Source organism: Cheilinus undulatus, linkage group 17 (genome assembly GCF_018320785.1).
Source record: "Cheilinus undulatus linkage group 17, ASM1832078v1, whole genome shotgun sequence".
NCBI classification, from domain to species: domain Eukaryota; kingdom Metazoa; phylum Chordata; class Actinopteri; order Labriformes; family Labridae; genus Cheilinus; species Cheilinus undulatus.
The window spans coordinates 32,127,424-32,142,093 of record NC_054881.1 but is presented as its reverse complement, the minus strand read 5'-3'; the positions used below and the strand labels follow the sequence as shown (position 1 = coordinate 32,142,093).

Here is a 14,670-nt window from a genome sequence, read left to right as displayed (position 1 = left end):
TTGGGATAGTTTTTGTATGTGGTGAAACAAACAAGAGGATCTGGCTGCAGACCTCTGCTGTTTTTCACAACAGAATTTTATTAATAAAAAACAAAAATTGACTGAGGGGGATAAATTTAAATTCATCACACCACAAACTAAGGAAAATCCAAAGAGGGTTAGATTTAGCCTAATCGAACCCCAAAGGTTAGGGGTAGGGGGGTAAATTAAAAATAATAAACCATAAAATAAGGAAAAAACCCCAAAGAGGGTTAGTGTTAGGCTCCCAAATGCTAAAGGTTAGGCTAGGGGTAAGGGAGGGGTGGATAAAATTAAAAATAACACACCACAAACTAACAATGACTTAACATGTTTCATTTGGATTTTATTGAAATGATAACATGACTTCAGGGAAACCTTCAGAAAGTGTCACAGAACATATAACTGGTTTGAAAAGCAGCAAAGCGTCAGTTTCCCATGTAAAGTTGGCTAATGCAGCATCACACGAGCTTCCTGGGCATGAATCTGTAGCATTTTGAAAAAATAAATATAAAAGGCATATTAAAGGTGCAACAACTTGCCCATAAGGCATCCTAAAACTTCGACAGTACCTTTTAAAAAGCAGGTTTACTTATAACTGAAGGACAGGGTATTAAGGCAAAGGTTTATTGCTGTTTTGAAAGCGGTGTTGTCCTGGCAGTGAGTTTTCCAACCATTCCTCACTTTGAGGCCTCAAACTTTCTTGCCATGTGTTTTTGCTTAAACGTTTCACTAGTTAACAGGTTTATTGTCATAATAAGAAACATGAGAAAAATTGTCTTCAGTGAAAGTCAAAGAAGCAGATTCTTTTAGTGCAAACCCTACAGGAAGCCTGTGTGCCTGCTTACACTCATAGGCATCACTGTAGCCTATGATGAATTAAAACACTGCTTCATCAATCTATCCCTTAAAAAATGACATAAAAAAAGAAAGCCCTCGCATTTTCAGGGTGTACTGCAGCTAAAAAAAAAGTCTTCTGATAGAGCTCAGTGTTTGCATTGCAGCCGGGGCGGGGTCTAAGGTAAAGGCAGGGGGTCAGGTGAGATTCATATGGCCAGTTCAGCCATGGCACGCTCCAGGGGGTCTGTGGTCCAGTAGTCATAGTCCCAGCCCAGGAACCAGCCGGTGAAGGTTGGCGGCTCGAAGCCCTGCTTGATTTTGACGATGGGCGTCCTGCGGTCCCTGTTGGCTGGATCTGTCTCAATGTAACGCACCGCTGAAGAAGACAGGGAAAGACTTAGGTCAGTATTTATCATAAATATGAATGCCAAATGTGCTGTAGATGTAGCAATGTTGACATGAAAAGGGTCTGGCTTCAGACCATTCATCTAAGATGATGTGAGACGACATTTTAATTCAACTTTATTCCTGAATAAAGTCTGGCAGTTACATTCACTATGTAACCACATTGCAAACATTGCAGACTAAGCAACATTTCATAAATAAAAAGGTCAGCAGTCCAATCTGAGATTAAATTATGTATAGACCCTTTTCAGAAGTAGGTACACGAATGGGCTATCTAAAGCTAATATAGCTACACTAGCTATGTAATTAATGTTGCTTCATTAGCTTTAGCTAAAGCTAACATAGCTACACTAGCTATGTAATTAATGTTGCTACATAACCCAGGTAGCTAAGTTAGCTCTTAACATGAGCTTCAGCAAATGTAGGTAAAGCTAACGTAACTATATAGATAACGTACCTACGTAGCTTACATAGTTGCTTTGTGAGCTTAGCTTAGTAATGTAGCTGTTTAAGTCAGTTATTTAAAGCTAAGTTAGCCTTAGCAACATGAGTTTTAGCAAACATAGTCTGCACTTAGCTATGCTGATAACATAGAAACGTAGCTTACATAGCTGCTTTGTTAGCTTTGCTCAGCTATGTAGCTGTTTAGCTCAGTTATTTAAATCTAAGCTTTAGCAACATGAGCATAGTAATGTTAAAACATAGTTTGCACTTAGCTATGCAGACAACATAGATAGGTAGCTTACGTAGCTGCCTTGTGGGCTTAGCTTTAGCCACATTAGCTTTAGCCACGTTAGCTACGTACGATGTGGTGCATTAGAATGCTTTAATGGAAGATGAACTTTTGTCCTGTAAGCGTTAGGTTTTGCCAGGTCAGGTTTTTAACTTTTAATTTTTTGTATCTTAGTTGCAACCTTTACCCAAATCCTTACCCTAAATGGGAGTTTAATTCAATTTTATTTTGAAAGTTTTAGCCCGTATTTCCTTTCTTTTGTAGATGGCATCTCTGATGAATGGTTTGTATGAGTGGCTGTCAGAAATGAGCAGTCTGCAGCCAGACTGTCTTGGATGACATTGTGAACCCAGTTTCTCATAGCCCATCTGAACTATGCTGTCCTTGTGTTAAGTGTATTTGGAACAAGCTGTGCTAATATACTTTAAAACATGTTTCTTTTTCCAGGTAAAAGTACTATTTATCTATGTGGTGTATTTATGATCCCTAAAATCAATGTAAATAATGATGTGCAGTGATTTTTGAGTTTGATAGGTCACTGCATATGAAGAGCTTTACTGAGATTTTATCATTTTACAGTAATACATAATGACTCTGGTTTCTTTTTTAATTGTGTGATGTTCACAGTGATCATGTGTTTCTTTCTGTCCTTACCAGACGCCATTGATTCAGTCTTCTCCTCCTCCTGAGCCTCGTTTCCAATCCATACAAACACCTAAAAAAAAAAGTTTTGATTACTTTTGTTCCTTTTCCTGAAGAGACTGTACTTTGTGATTTCAAAGCGCTGCTATCTTTACCTGCTCCCAGGTATCCAGGATCATGACATCATCAGTGGCGAGGTCATCTTGAGTTATCTCCCCGGGTACCTCCTCGATCTGAGAGAAAGGGAAGGATTTGGTGTTAACGTATTGATGCACTTTGTCATCATAGAAAGCCAAAGAGAGAGACTCACGACAAAGTTTCCAGTCTTATTGGAGCAGGCGAAGAGTCTGGGTGGATGAGCATCCATCTTGTCCTTGAGTCTGGTGGAGGTGCGATATTCTGTCTTTCCTCCCAGAGCCTCCCAGAACTGATCTGCAAGGAGGAAAGAAACACTAAAAGTGAGAAGAGAGAAGAGAAACATACCAAAACACTAACTCCTCACACATTTAATTTGATATTTTGGGAAATATGCTCATCACTGATCTGTTAGTCAAAAATGTTAAATCAGGTATGACTTGACTAGGACACCAGGGAAAAAATGAGGAATTAACTGCTAGTTAACCATCAGTTAAATGGCAATATTAGCTATTAACACACTTTGTCTATCTGCATAAAACAAGAATTATTTATTAAAAAAAGCTAAAATCGCTGCAATGAAAATTCTCACATTACACACTTGATGCAAAGTTGATGTAACATCCCAGTAAGAGCAGCTTTAAGGGCGCACAGAGAACATACCAAATGTGTTGCTATTCAATTCAAATGAATCATGTGTAAAGGTTTTCCACCTTTACACATCACAGAGCTTTTGTAGAATCTAAAATGTCTCTTTTAGCCAGTTAACTCTCTCTCTTTTGAAAAATAAAGTCTATAAACTCAGAGCGTAGGTTCACAGTAATCCACATGTCAGAATCCTGTTCTTTTGTCTTTAGCAGCCTCAGGCTTGCCCTTAAAGCTCAGTGTTTAAAAAAATGGAATCTGTTTTATTTATCATGCCAGAGGTTTTATGTTTGAAATTGCTGGCAGAGAGAACAGTTTCTTCTTGAGCTTTGCAAGCAAATTGCAAGTTACTGCGAACATCTTAGGTCTGATGCAATCCAGCCATCTTTGTTTTAATATAGATGAGCACAAGCAGTCACTTTAGCTGAACTCCAAAAAAAAGATGAAGATTAAATCTTCCCTAAAGTGCTGTTTGAACAGCCTGAGCACAGTTTCCAAGTCCATTATCCGGTACTAAATATCCACCAGAATAATTGTGATTATGATTTTTGCCTTGATCGAGCTGCCCTATTAATCTTTCTGCTTCCTCACCAGTCTCTCCTCCCTCAGACAGCTCCGTGGCCGACACTCCCAGGATGGCACACAGCTGCTGGGCTCCCTGCTTCTCGGTGTCACTGGCACCCACTCCCACCCACTGGAAGGAGCCATCAGGGGTCACCAGGATAAAAGCATCATTGGAGTTGAGGTTGGATGACGTGGCATCAAGCTGCATGGAGGCAGATCATGCGAGTTAAAAATGCAGTTTCACTGTTCATGTTTCAATGACATTTTGCCGGTTAGATTCTGTAAATTTTTGCAAATTTACAAGAACTATGGCATTGTTTATTAAGATTTCTGTCTCTTAGAGTTCTGTTCAGTAACATCAGTTTAGCCCGCTTTGAATGACACACTCACCTTATTTTGCCAAATGTAATCATACATACACCATGTGTGAATCTCAACCATTCTTCTCATCAGTTCCTTTCTTTAATTTAGCTATTTTATTTCATATATTTTAGATACTGTAATGTTATTGAATGTAGGCAATCTCAAGATGACAATCGGAGTCTAAAGCAGCGCATGACAAACATCAGACTTCAAATTATTTATTGCAACAGCATGATAAGGTCTGCTGTTGTGGGTTTACTTTGTAAATGTCAACTTATATCAAATATATATGAAAACAATTTGCAAATCACTGTATTCTGTTTTTATTCATATTTTTAGGCAATGCCTCAACTTTCTTGGAATTAATTTTAAGCACAACGCTTTTACATGCATACAGAAATCCCTTTTTTTCTGGTGTCATCACAGGAAAAGATTTTAGTTTTCCACAGTGCATTTTGCACAATCCCTGGGACTTCCTTATCCTGATCCCTGCTGAAGTCTGATTCTGTTGCCGAGAGTAACATAGCACACTGTGCAATACTAGATTGAACTAGGGCTGAACAATTTCGAACAAAATATCTAACTGTTAAAAAATTCGACTTGAGTTGCAAATTGAACATGAATTGTTGCATGAAGGGAGAGATCATTTTTATGCAATTCTCATATTTAATAAGATAAATATACAAAAAATTAAAAAGCAGGATTTTTTGTAGACTTAAAAAAAAGCCCAATGATTGCATGACATTTTATGCATAACATCTCCACTGCAAAAAAAAAAAGATTTTTAAACTGATATTTGGCACAAATTTCAGGTTAAAGAACAATGGTACCTTCTGCGATTTGAAAATTGCAGCAGGCCATGTTGCAATTTAATCTAATTTTCCATTAATTGCCCAGCCCTAATGCAAACACACCACAGAACCTCTGTTAAGTTTGCTGAAAAGATCCAGGTCACACTGCAGTGTCATGCAATTCTGGGGAAGCCGTGTGATCAGATACCTGGGACAATTACCATATTATCAAAAATGGAGACATCACCTCAATTTATTGTTTTCCAAGTTCACCAGTCACAAAAAGTGACTTACTAAGGGACTTAAAAAACAAGTATTTGGGGTTCCTGTCTTAATACTCCAAAAAAAAAAAACCTAGCTGTGGTGGGTTCCTGTACAGAAACAACTGTCTAATCCATATCCATCAAGAAATATAAACAAGGGTGCTCTTTTTGTTCATCCAGCAAATTACCACACCCCCAACTACCCGTATGTGTGTCATCAAGAATAGTGAACGATGAGCATGAACATCATCTTACCTCCACAGCTCTGGTGTGTCCTGCGGAGTTGGAGCGCACCTGGAAGAGTCGAGTTTCTGCAGGTGCAGACTGACCTCCCTCTCTGGACGTTCCTCCTTTGTAGACAACCATGGGCTGACCTCCAAACAGACTCATCAAGTGAGCCGGCTCCTTACCCTGCACCACTCTCACCTGGCACACAGATGGCAGAACCCAGAAGTTAGATGATGGTTGCCATAGTGATTTCTGAAGCTAAATACTACATGCTTTGTTTCCTGTTGGGATGCAACTAAATCACAGCAGACAGATCCTCCCATCTTGTGTCTTGTTAAATATACATCAGCAGCAAAAGTCAGCTGTGATACCAACTACAGACACAAGATGGCAGCATGGGGCTGAGCCATGTGGATGTGGATGTGAATGTTTGTGACAGAAGGATGATGACGTAGTCAGTGTCTGTAGGAGTATAATTACTGTCTTTAGTCTGCAGCGTTAGTCATAAATATTTATAAAAGTCAATCCTTTTCTTAAAGTGGTCATTACAGAAAATTATACCGGTCCTCAGTCAACAAGAGACAATGAAGGCACGATAATCAGTCATTACTGAGTATACAGTCGTTTATTTCTACAAGATAAACACTCACAGTAGTCTTAACTCTTCTATATACTGATGATTAGAAACTGTTTTCTGTGAATCATCAAGATTTATCTCTCTAGTGTTTGTCTCCGAGACACAGTGTAAACAACATTTGGTTTTTGTTGCATGTTGTTAAAGAAATCCCTGTGTCTGGGAATACTTGTTATTCTACCTCAGTCTTGAGTTAGATCAGAGCTAAACGTGTCTGTACCACCAAGTATAAAACACCATCATATCACATATATTTACTTCTAAAATGATCCCTTCTTATTTTTAGGATACTTCCTAAGTTCGGATTTAACCATGGCAATGGGACAATAACTTCTAAAGTGATCCCTTCTTACAGAATCACAGCACCGTAGCTCCTTATCATGACAAAGTAAAAACAGAATTTTAGAAATGTTTGCAAATCTATTAAAAATAAAAACTGACACAAGTATTCAGACTTTGCAAAGGAACTGCCTGCAGAGTCCAGAGACAGGATTGTTTCAGACACATTAAACCTTGCTTGGAGTTTGCAAAGAACTCCACATGAAAGCCAAGTTGGTTTTAATGTGTTGAGGAGAGGCTTCTGTCTAGCCACTCTGCTATAAGCTCAGATCAGTGGAGGGCTGCAGTGAAGGCTGTCCTTCTGGAACCTCGTCCCATCTCCACACATGATTTCTGGAGCTCAGTATGAGTGACAATCAGGTTTTGGTCACCTCTCTCATAAAGGTCCTTCTCCCCCTAAATGCTCATTTTGGCCAGGCAACCAGCTCTCAAAAGACTCCTGGCAAGACAAAACTTCTTCCTTTTGAGTGTTAAAGAGGCCACTGTGCTCTTGGGAACCTTCAGTGCAACAGAATTTTTTGTAGCCTACCCAGATCTGTGCCTTGTAACAATCCTGTCTCTGAGCTCTGCAGGCAGTTCCTTTGACCTCATGGCTTGGTTTTTGTTCTGACATTTATTGTCAGCTGGAAGACCTTCCATAGAGAGGAAAGGTGGACTCCAATCAAGGTGTAGAAACATCTCAGCAAAGAGGAAGAGAAATGGAAGGAACCTGAGCTACATTTCAAGCATGGTTGCAAAGGGTCTGAATACTTATGACAATGTGATATTTCAGTTTTTTCATTTTTAATACATTTCCAAAATTTTCTAAAAATCTGTTTTCAGTTTGTCATGATGGAGTACTGAGTGTAGATTATAGGAATAAAAACGATTGTTTTTGACTGCAGCATCAGGCTGCAACATAACCAAAGTGAAGGGGGTCTGAATACTTCCTGGATGGACTGTAAAGCTCAGAGCAATACAAGGTTAACCCTTAGAGGTCCACCGGCTATTTTGCCATTTTGTTAATACTTTTCTTTTGACAATTAAAAAAAGCACTCAGAAAATGTATGCCATTATCATGTTTGGTATCATTTTTTTCTGCACTACTCCAACTTTATAAAATGAAAACTTTACTTTTTTAAGTTTAATTTACTGTATTAGATATAGGACCTCCAAAAAACACAAACCCCTAAAATTAAATTTCTAAAAATTGTTATTTAAAACAATATATTGTCATTTTTTTTAAAGAAATTAAAAAATGCTGAAATTATGCCAGTCCTGTACAGTATGATCCACTGTCCCCTATTTGTAAAATTAATTTTTATTTCAAATTTAAATGATCATATTTCCTGTTTTACTTGTCCTACTGACATAAAACAAAACCAGAAAGAAAGCTTAAAAATCATGCTTTACATACTAAGTAATTCCAGTGGGAAATGTGGCTTTGATTTTATGCAATCATGTGACAAAATAGTGATAATGAAATCACGCCAGCATGATTGTGGGCCCCTAAGGGTTAAACATGTGACTCATTTCTGCAAGACAGTTAGTGGTATTTTCTTTTTTTTTTTTATACTGTCTAGTAAATAATAAACAAATCAGACATTTTCAGCTGTTTCAAACATTTAAATATGCTTATTATGTGCCAAGTCTGTCATAAAACAATACTCTGATGCCTGTTTATGGTATTGGTATTATTGTTTCTAATCAAATAATTCTCAGTTCATGCTGTTCCTTAAAGAATGTCTTTAAAAAATACTTCTAAAGTGACAGAGGTGATCAAGATGTTGCAGAACTGACAGATTAAGTGAGTATCTACTATTTAAAAGTGATTCAGTGCTAAAAACAGACACTGAGTGGATCCACAGCAAAGCCGTGAACATGAAAATGATAGTTGAACATGCAAAGTGAAGACAAACATGAGTAGAGAAAAACACAGAAATGAACAAATGCAGACTCACACGGATTCAGGGCCGGGATGGATCACAACAACATTTTTAACCCTTTCATGCAAAGTGGTTACTGCAGTAAACAGAAACTAAAGAACCAACTTCTACCAAACGCTGGAAGAGTTTTGATCAGAGCTTCACATCAGCCACTTTACTGGACATCAGCAAATCATCCCATACACTGCCATCTACTACATACTGTCCATTCATAATTTAGTCCCACAATTACCCCCAAAACAGTAGTACGACTTCTTTATTCATTAATTCATGTCTGAAAGGGTTAAGTGTCCCTCCTCTGTCTTCCTTGTTGTGTGGTTTGACGGAGAAGATTTTGGAAAGGAGGCTTTTATTTATGGGGAGCGGACAGAGCCAGCGACAAAGTAGGAGGGATCCTCCCATGAACAGCCACACTGGAATGTCCTGTTTGTTTTTGGCTGTAATGCTTTCACTGGAAATCTGATTTAACTAATTAACCAGTTAATCAAGTCTTAGAGTTGAAGATGGCAGCCCTCTACTGGCCACGATGCATGTGAGTCTTTTCACAGGTAATAATCAAAGCAGGCAGGAAGAGTACCTGAGTGCGTATGGGGGCACCAACAACCTGAAGACAGAGAAAAGGAAGAAAACCGAGGAGGACAGAAGCAGCAGTGGGGAAACCATTAAGGAGAGGAGACAGTAAAAGGATTTAAGGGTCAGGAGGGAGGTGACAGCACTGAGTGAGCCAAAGGAGGGCAGAGACTTAAACAACATGGGTGAAAAGATGAAAATGAAACAGTGGAAAGAAAAGAATGCAGATGTGTTTTACCTGCACTGGACCACCACCGAGCTCCTCATCCAGCTGGGCCCCAAGGATCGCAGAGGCCCCGATCTCATCCTGACTGGAGTCCATGCCCTGCCTGGGGAATATTTCAATGGATTCATCATCTCAAACATAATGGCATAGGTAGACTGTTGCTTTTTATCAGTTTTACATCTATTACTATTACCCTGGCTATTTTTTGTGAGCTGATTGACTTCAAATGCTACAATAAACCTTTTACCCCCTCTGTTTATCATCATTACAGCTGTTAATATTGGACTTATCAGCTGAATAGTAAACTGTGCCGTTGTTTCTAATACTACACATACTTTCACCATTATTAATAGCATTGTGGCTCTTAATCTGTCTTAAAATGCTGTTTTTCTTGCAATTTAGTGCCATGCTCATGGCGGATTAATTTCTGATTTTGCAAATAATATAACAAAAAGGCCAGACATGTGTCTTTGAAGTGTCTATAAATAACATTTGTTATAAATTGGTGCCAGACAAATAAAGATGTATTGACTGAGACTGACTGAAATCTGACCACAGAGCAACACCCTAATAAAAAATGAACAAAAAGGAATTCTGTGTCCTTTTCTGAAGAAACTTCAAGGCATTTTTAATCTTTTTATTTAGTAGAACTAAACCAGTTCACAAGACTGAATAATTTCACTGATTACAGAAAGAACGGTGTCTTCCTCTTACTTAGATTCATAGTGATTTCTTGATTTTATTTGTTTTTTTCTTATAACTAGACTTTTCTGTGTTTGCACTTGTTGTTGCAAGGGTTTCTTTAAACACTCGTAAAGAGGGTTTTCAATTTTCAAGGCAACCTTAAGTTTCACAACAAAACATATACAGGTGCATCTCAAAAATGAGGATATCATGAAAAAGTTTATTTATTATATCATTTAATTCAAAAAGTGAAACTTCCATATCTTCTAGGTTCATCTCATAGAAAGTGAAATATTTAACTGTGAGCACCTTTTCACATCAAAGATTGTAGAAGTGCTCAGTAGAAAGATGTTGAAACTATTTTCACTCATGCACTTCTTTCAACTTTCAGGAGACCTGCTCTTTAAGCTTATACAGAAAAATTCAGGAAATCTCTACATGTGGAAATGAAGCTAGAGACACATATAACTTCATGTACCATCAGTCTGTGTCTTTCTTCTTACCACATGTAGATGATGTGTCCCTGACGTCCTCCATGACTGTAGTTGTAAAGGATGATGTAACTGTCTCCTCCGTAGAACTGTCCATATGTGGATGGATCCACTGGAACCTTGTCAGACCCCTCAATACGCCAGATCTGTGAAAAAAACATGAGAAGTGAGATCATCGTGCAGTCAGAGGTTATATTGTTATGATTCCTGCATGATACTTTCTCACTAACTAATGCTTGTGCCCTCTACTGGACAAAAATGTAATAGCAGTAGAAGTGTAGATCTTTACAGGCAGCAGTTTGTTTTCATTATTCCTATATCTTTGAGAACTATTTTCAGTTGTCCCTGGCTTATAAATGTGGGTTCAGGTGCTTTGACAAAACTCACTGAGGTTCACTCTCCACCCTCTCACCTGTTTCTCTCCAGTGCCGTCATCCACCATGCCATGCTGAGCAGCCATGGCGGAGGACTCGTGCAGGGTGGCGGCGTCAAATGGCACTTTTTCAATCTTAGCGATGCTGTTAGCGATGTAGGCCACGCCCAGGCCCTCAGTCTGGTCTTTGTCCCTCCAGTTTTTGAAGAACTGTTTGAAGAGCGGCGTCTCACCCATCTCTGGCAGGATCTCGATCTGTGTGTGTTTGGGGTAACCCATCTTCTTGATGAACTCATCGGCTGCTTTCATCGCTGCCTTTCGCTCATCCATGTTGGCATCTTTTCCTGTGGGCAAGAGAGAACATTTCTGAGGGTGAATGCATGTATTATAAGATAAAATATGCATGAAAATTCATCCCCTTTGACAATACTTTGTTGAAATCAGTTTTCTTTCTTTCTGGATGACTTAAACTCTTCATATGCAATGCTCTTAAAAACAACAATAAACAAGTTCTGTTTTTCCTCTGCAACCTCAACAGTAAACCAGCTCACAGCTCAATCTGTATACCATTTTAGTATACTATACTATTTCAAGTATTTTAGCTGAACAGACAGCTTTATGCTAAATAAACCAACAGTGAACATTTAGTAGCACCAACCTTTCCAGAGAAAGATTTTGCCATCACTGCCGTGGTCCAGAATGAAGCAGTCCCCGGACTCCAGGGCGCTCTGAGCGAATGGGTTCTCTGAGGCCACCAGTGCGATGGTCATGGCCCCACTGGCATCAGACACCTGCAGGAGTGCAAAAGGAAAACAGATGTTAGAAGAAGTTATGAGATGACAAAGTGAGGATTAACAATCTCAGGGATAAACTTCAACAAATCCCTTCAGTTGAATACAGAATCAGCAGTATGGCTTTCATAGACACAATTTGAACACTTTAAACTGTATCACAAATCTAGAGATCATTGTTGATTTATACACTGAAGTCCTGCTAGAAAAAACCCCTGATTTTTTAAAAGGAGATTTTATCAAATCTATTTTCACATGTATTTTCTCTAATGTGATTTCGAAATCGATGGATTATTGTATTTCTCCTATGTGTGGGATTATTTTATCTCTATGTAAAGTATTAAGGGCATTTTTATTTTCCTGCAATATAAAATAACTTTGCACTTGATGTTTTCCTCTCACCTTGTAGAGTTTGGCTCTCTTCCTGTTTGAAGCATCAGCTTTGATGTCATCGGAGGCTCCAGGAGGCAGATCTGGTTTAGGACCCAAAACCTGAAGAGAGAAGGAACAATTTTAACTGAAGAAATCAGTTTGAGTCTGAATTTGTTCTCATGATTCACAGCTCTCACCTCTACCATCTTCTCTCTCTCCATCCCCTCGTCACAGACGTACACCCGGGCCCTCCCGCTGCGCTCGTTGTCACGGATACCCTTAGCAACCTGTGTAGCCTTCAGCTTCTCAAAGCGGTTGCTCTGGGAGCCACACCACTGATAAATCTCCTGTTTAGCAGGAAAAGAAGCAGATTGAGAGGAAGGGGGAAGTTTCACTTGATTGGCATGAACACACTAAAACTGAGAGGTAGATCCACTAAAGAATAGTGCAGCTTTTATGCTTTTTTAGCTGTGAAAATGACAAAATAAATAGCGTCTGATCCTCAGAGCATATGCAAATGGGAAATACAATTTAGTGGATTAGGTGCAAAAGAGGAGCTATATGCGGGTGCAAAAATCTGTAGTTGATCTATCCTTGAGTGTTATACAAAAATCAAGATGATGTTTCCCATAATTCTCGCATTTAGTCCTCTCAGTCTGACTCACATCTCCCAGGTCCAGGATGAAGCAGTCTCCCTGGTTGAAGCTGTCCCAGCTGACAGCCACTTCTGTTGCACGGACAACATGGCGACCTTTGACCTGGAACACACGCTGCACGACAACCTCATTGGTGACAACATGCTTGAACCCAGAAGCAACACCTCCTTTCTGCAAGATAAGAAGTACATTTCACAAAAAAAGTGTTTATGGCTTCAACAAAATTGATTTAAAGCTCCTGTGAGGTTTGGATTTGAAATCTCCTGAGGAGACACAGTTCTCCAAAGCTATGAAAGTCATATTTAACATAACCTTGCCCTTTTTTCTACATTCCTGGTTAAGAATGTAGACAATTCAGTTTTAGCAATGTGATGGTAATTGCTTCATCTGATGCAGAGAAATTCTGAAATTAAAATTTGCTTATTTACTGGTGGTTTGTGTAGACCTTAAAATTTCAAACATATAACAGCATTTTAAAGGAAGCTTGGGCATTTTAAATACATACTGTTTATGAAAAACATACTTTTTATTTTAAAATAACTGGATCTAACTTTTTACGAATAAAAAATACATTATTGATATGAAGAAAATAGAGATAATTAAGAAAGAAACATGAATTTTTTGTTTGAGAATGCAATTAACAATAACCTCAAAAAGTTCAAATACTTGCTTCCACAACATGCCTTATACGGCATAAATCACACATAATCCCAGGTTGAAAAGCTTAGCCCCACTAGAACCCACACAAATAAAAGTGATACCTTACTGCCAAAAATTAACATCAATTTTATCATTATATATCATTATCAACATCTTACCATGTATTTAATTCCAGACTTGAAATAGCCAAGAAAGGTTTTGGACTCGTGTCCCTGCACCTCCCGGTACTGGATGGGTTTCCCTCCCAGGTAGTCGTCCATCTGGACAGTAAAGATGGCCGCCGAGCCACTCTCATCCTGGCTGCAGAAATCACCTACAGAAAAGGAGCCAGAGACATGGTCCATTTTAATCCAGCTCTTAATTTTATCCTGGCAGTCAAACAGTAATCATCCCTGAGTGGCACAAGTGTATGAGGGATTCCCTCACTGTGGATCAGTGAGTCAGGAGATCAATATGCGGGCGCAGCAGGGGGTCCAATCACTGCAGACCATTTAAACATGTGATGTTATTTAACTTCCTGACCCACAGCGCAGTTCAGCAGAGCGTGAGAGGGTTACATCAGATCCGGCTGATTGGTAAAGGCTATTTTTATGATCAATCAAGCTGACATGTAATCAACAGGAAAAATTTCCTTTTAATCATCTAAACTCCAAAATTTTTACCTGATAAGAAGGTCAAATACCATGTCTTCTGTCAACACCTATTCACTATCCAGTATAAAAATCTATGATCATTTTAAACTGTAAAACCCCATTAGTAAACCTTTGAAGAATCATGCCCTAAATATTTTTTTGACCTCAGTAAATTAAACTAGATTTTGTGTGTTGCATTACAAAAGCCTTTTTACAAAATCTTTTTTTTCAATAAACATGATAAATTAAGTAAGATGTACAAATGACTACATAAAGATTACAAATAATGTCCATTTCATACTAGTAGGCACTGAAGGAAGACTGTTTGAAGTGGCTACAAGTGACAGTACCTGAAAGGTGCACACTGAACCAGGAAGTCCTCCGCTGTGTTCAGTATAGCACCCCTTGTGTATTGTGCCCCCCCCCCCCAACTCAGTCAGTAACATCAATCATGGTGCAAAAGTGTCTAATACCCAAAAGCATTCTGGGAAAACTCTGCAGATTCAAGGAGGTTTCTCGAATAATTTGAGTACAATTACAAAAAAAAAAAAATAAAAACGATTGAGGACCTTTTGCTTAAAACTAAAAAATGTGCTATAGTAGCTCAGAATAATAGAGCTGTTTGGGAATCTTAAGTTAACACAACTTGCTTATTTCTTAATAACCTTTAACTGTTTGGCTGTACAGTGA

At 38.7% G+C, this 14,670-nt stretch overlaps 1 protein-coding gene across 1 annotated transcript in view; it reads right to left on the bottom strand.

Moving 5' to 3' along the window:
* Positions 1-339: 339 nt before the first annotated feature.
* Positions 340-14,670, bottom strand: part of gsna (gelsolin a) — a 31,022-nt gene continuing 16,691 nt past the window's right edge. Inside the window, 16 exon segments of the mRNA XM_041810323.1 lie at positions 340-1,234; positions 2,651-2,711; positions 2,794-2,871; positions 2,949-3,070; positions 4,010-4,184; positions 5,655-5,825; positions 9,103-9,129; positions 9,334-9,424; positions 10,509-10,642; positions 10,909-11,213; positions 11,528-11,660; positions 12,063-12,152; positions 12,230-12,379; positions 12,698-12,859; positions 13,507-13,680; positions 13,683-13,740. Coding sequence (XP_041666257.1) covers positions 1,065-1,234; positions 2,651-2,711; positions 2,794-2,871; positions 2,949-3,070; positions 4,010-4,184; positions 5,655-5,825; positions 9,103-9,129; positions 9,334-9,424; positions 10,509-10,642; positions 10,909-11,213; positions 11,528-11,660; positions 12,063-12,152; positions 12,230-12,379; positions 12,698-12,859; positions 13,507-13,680; positions 13,683-13,740 — 2,101 coding nt within the window. The 3' untranslated portion in view covers positions 340-1,064.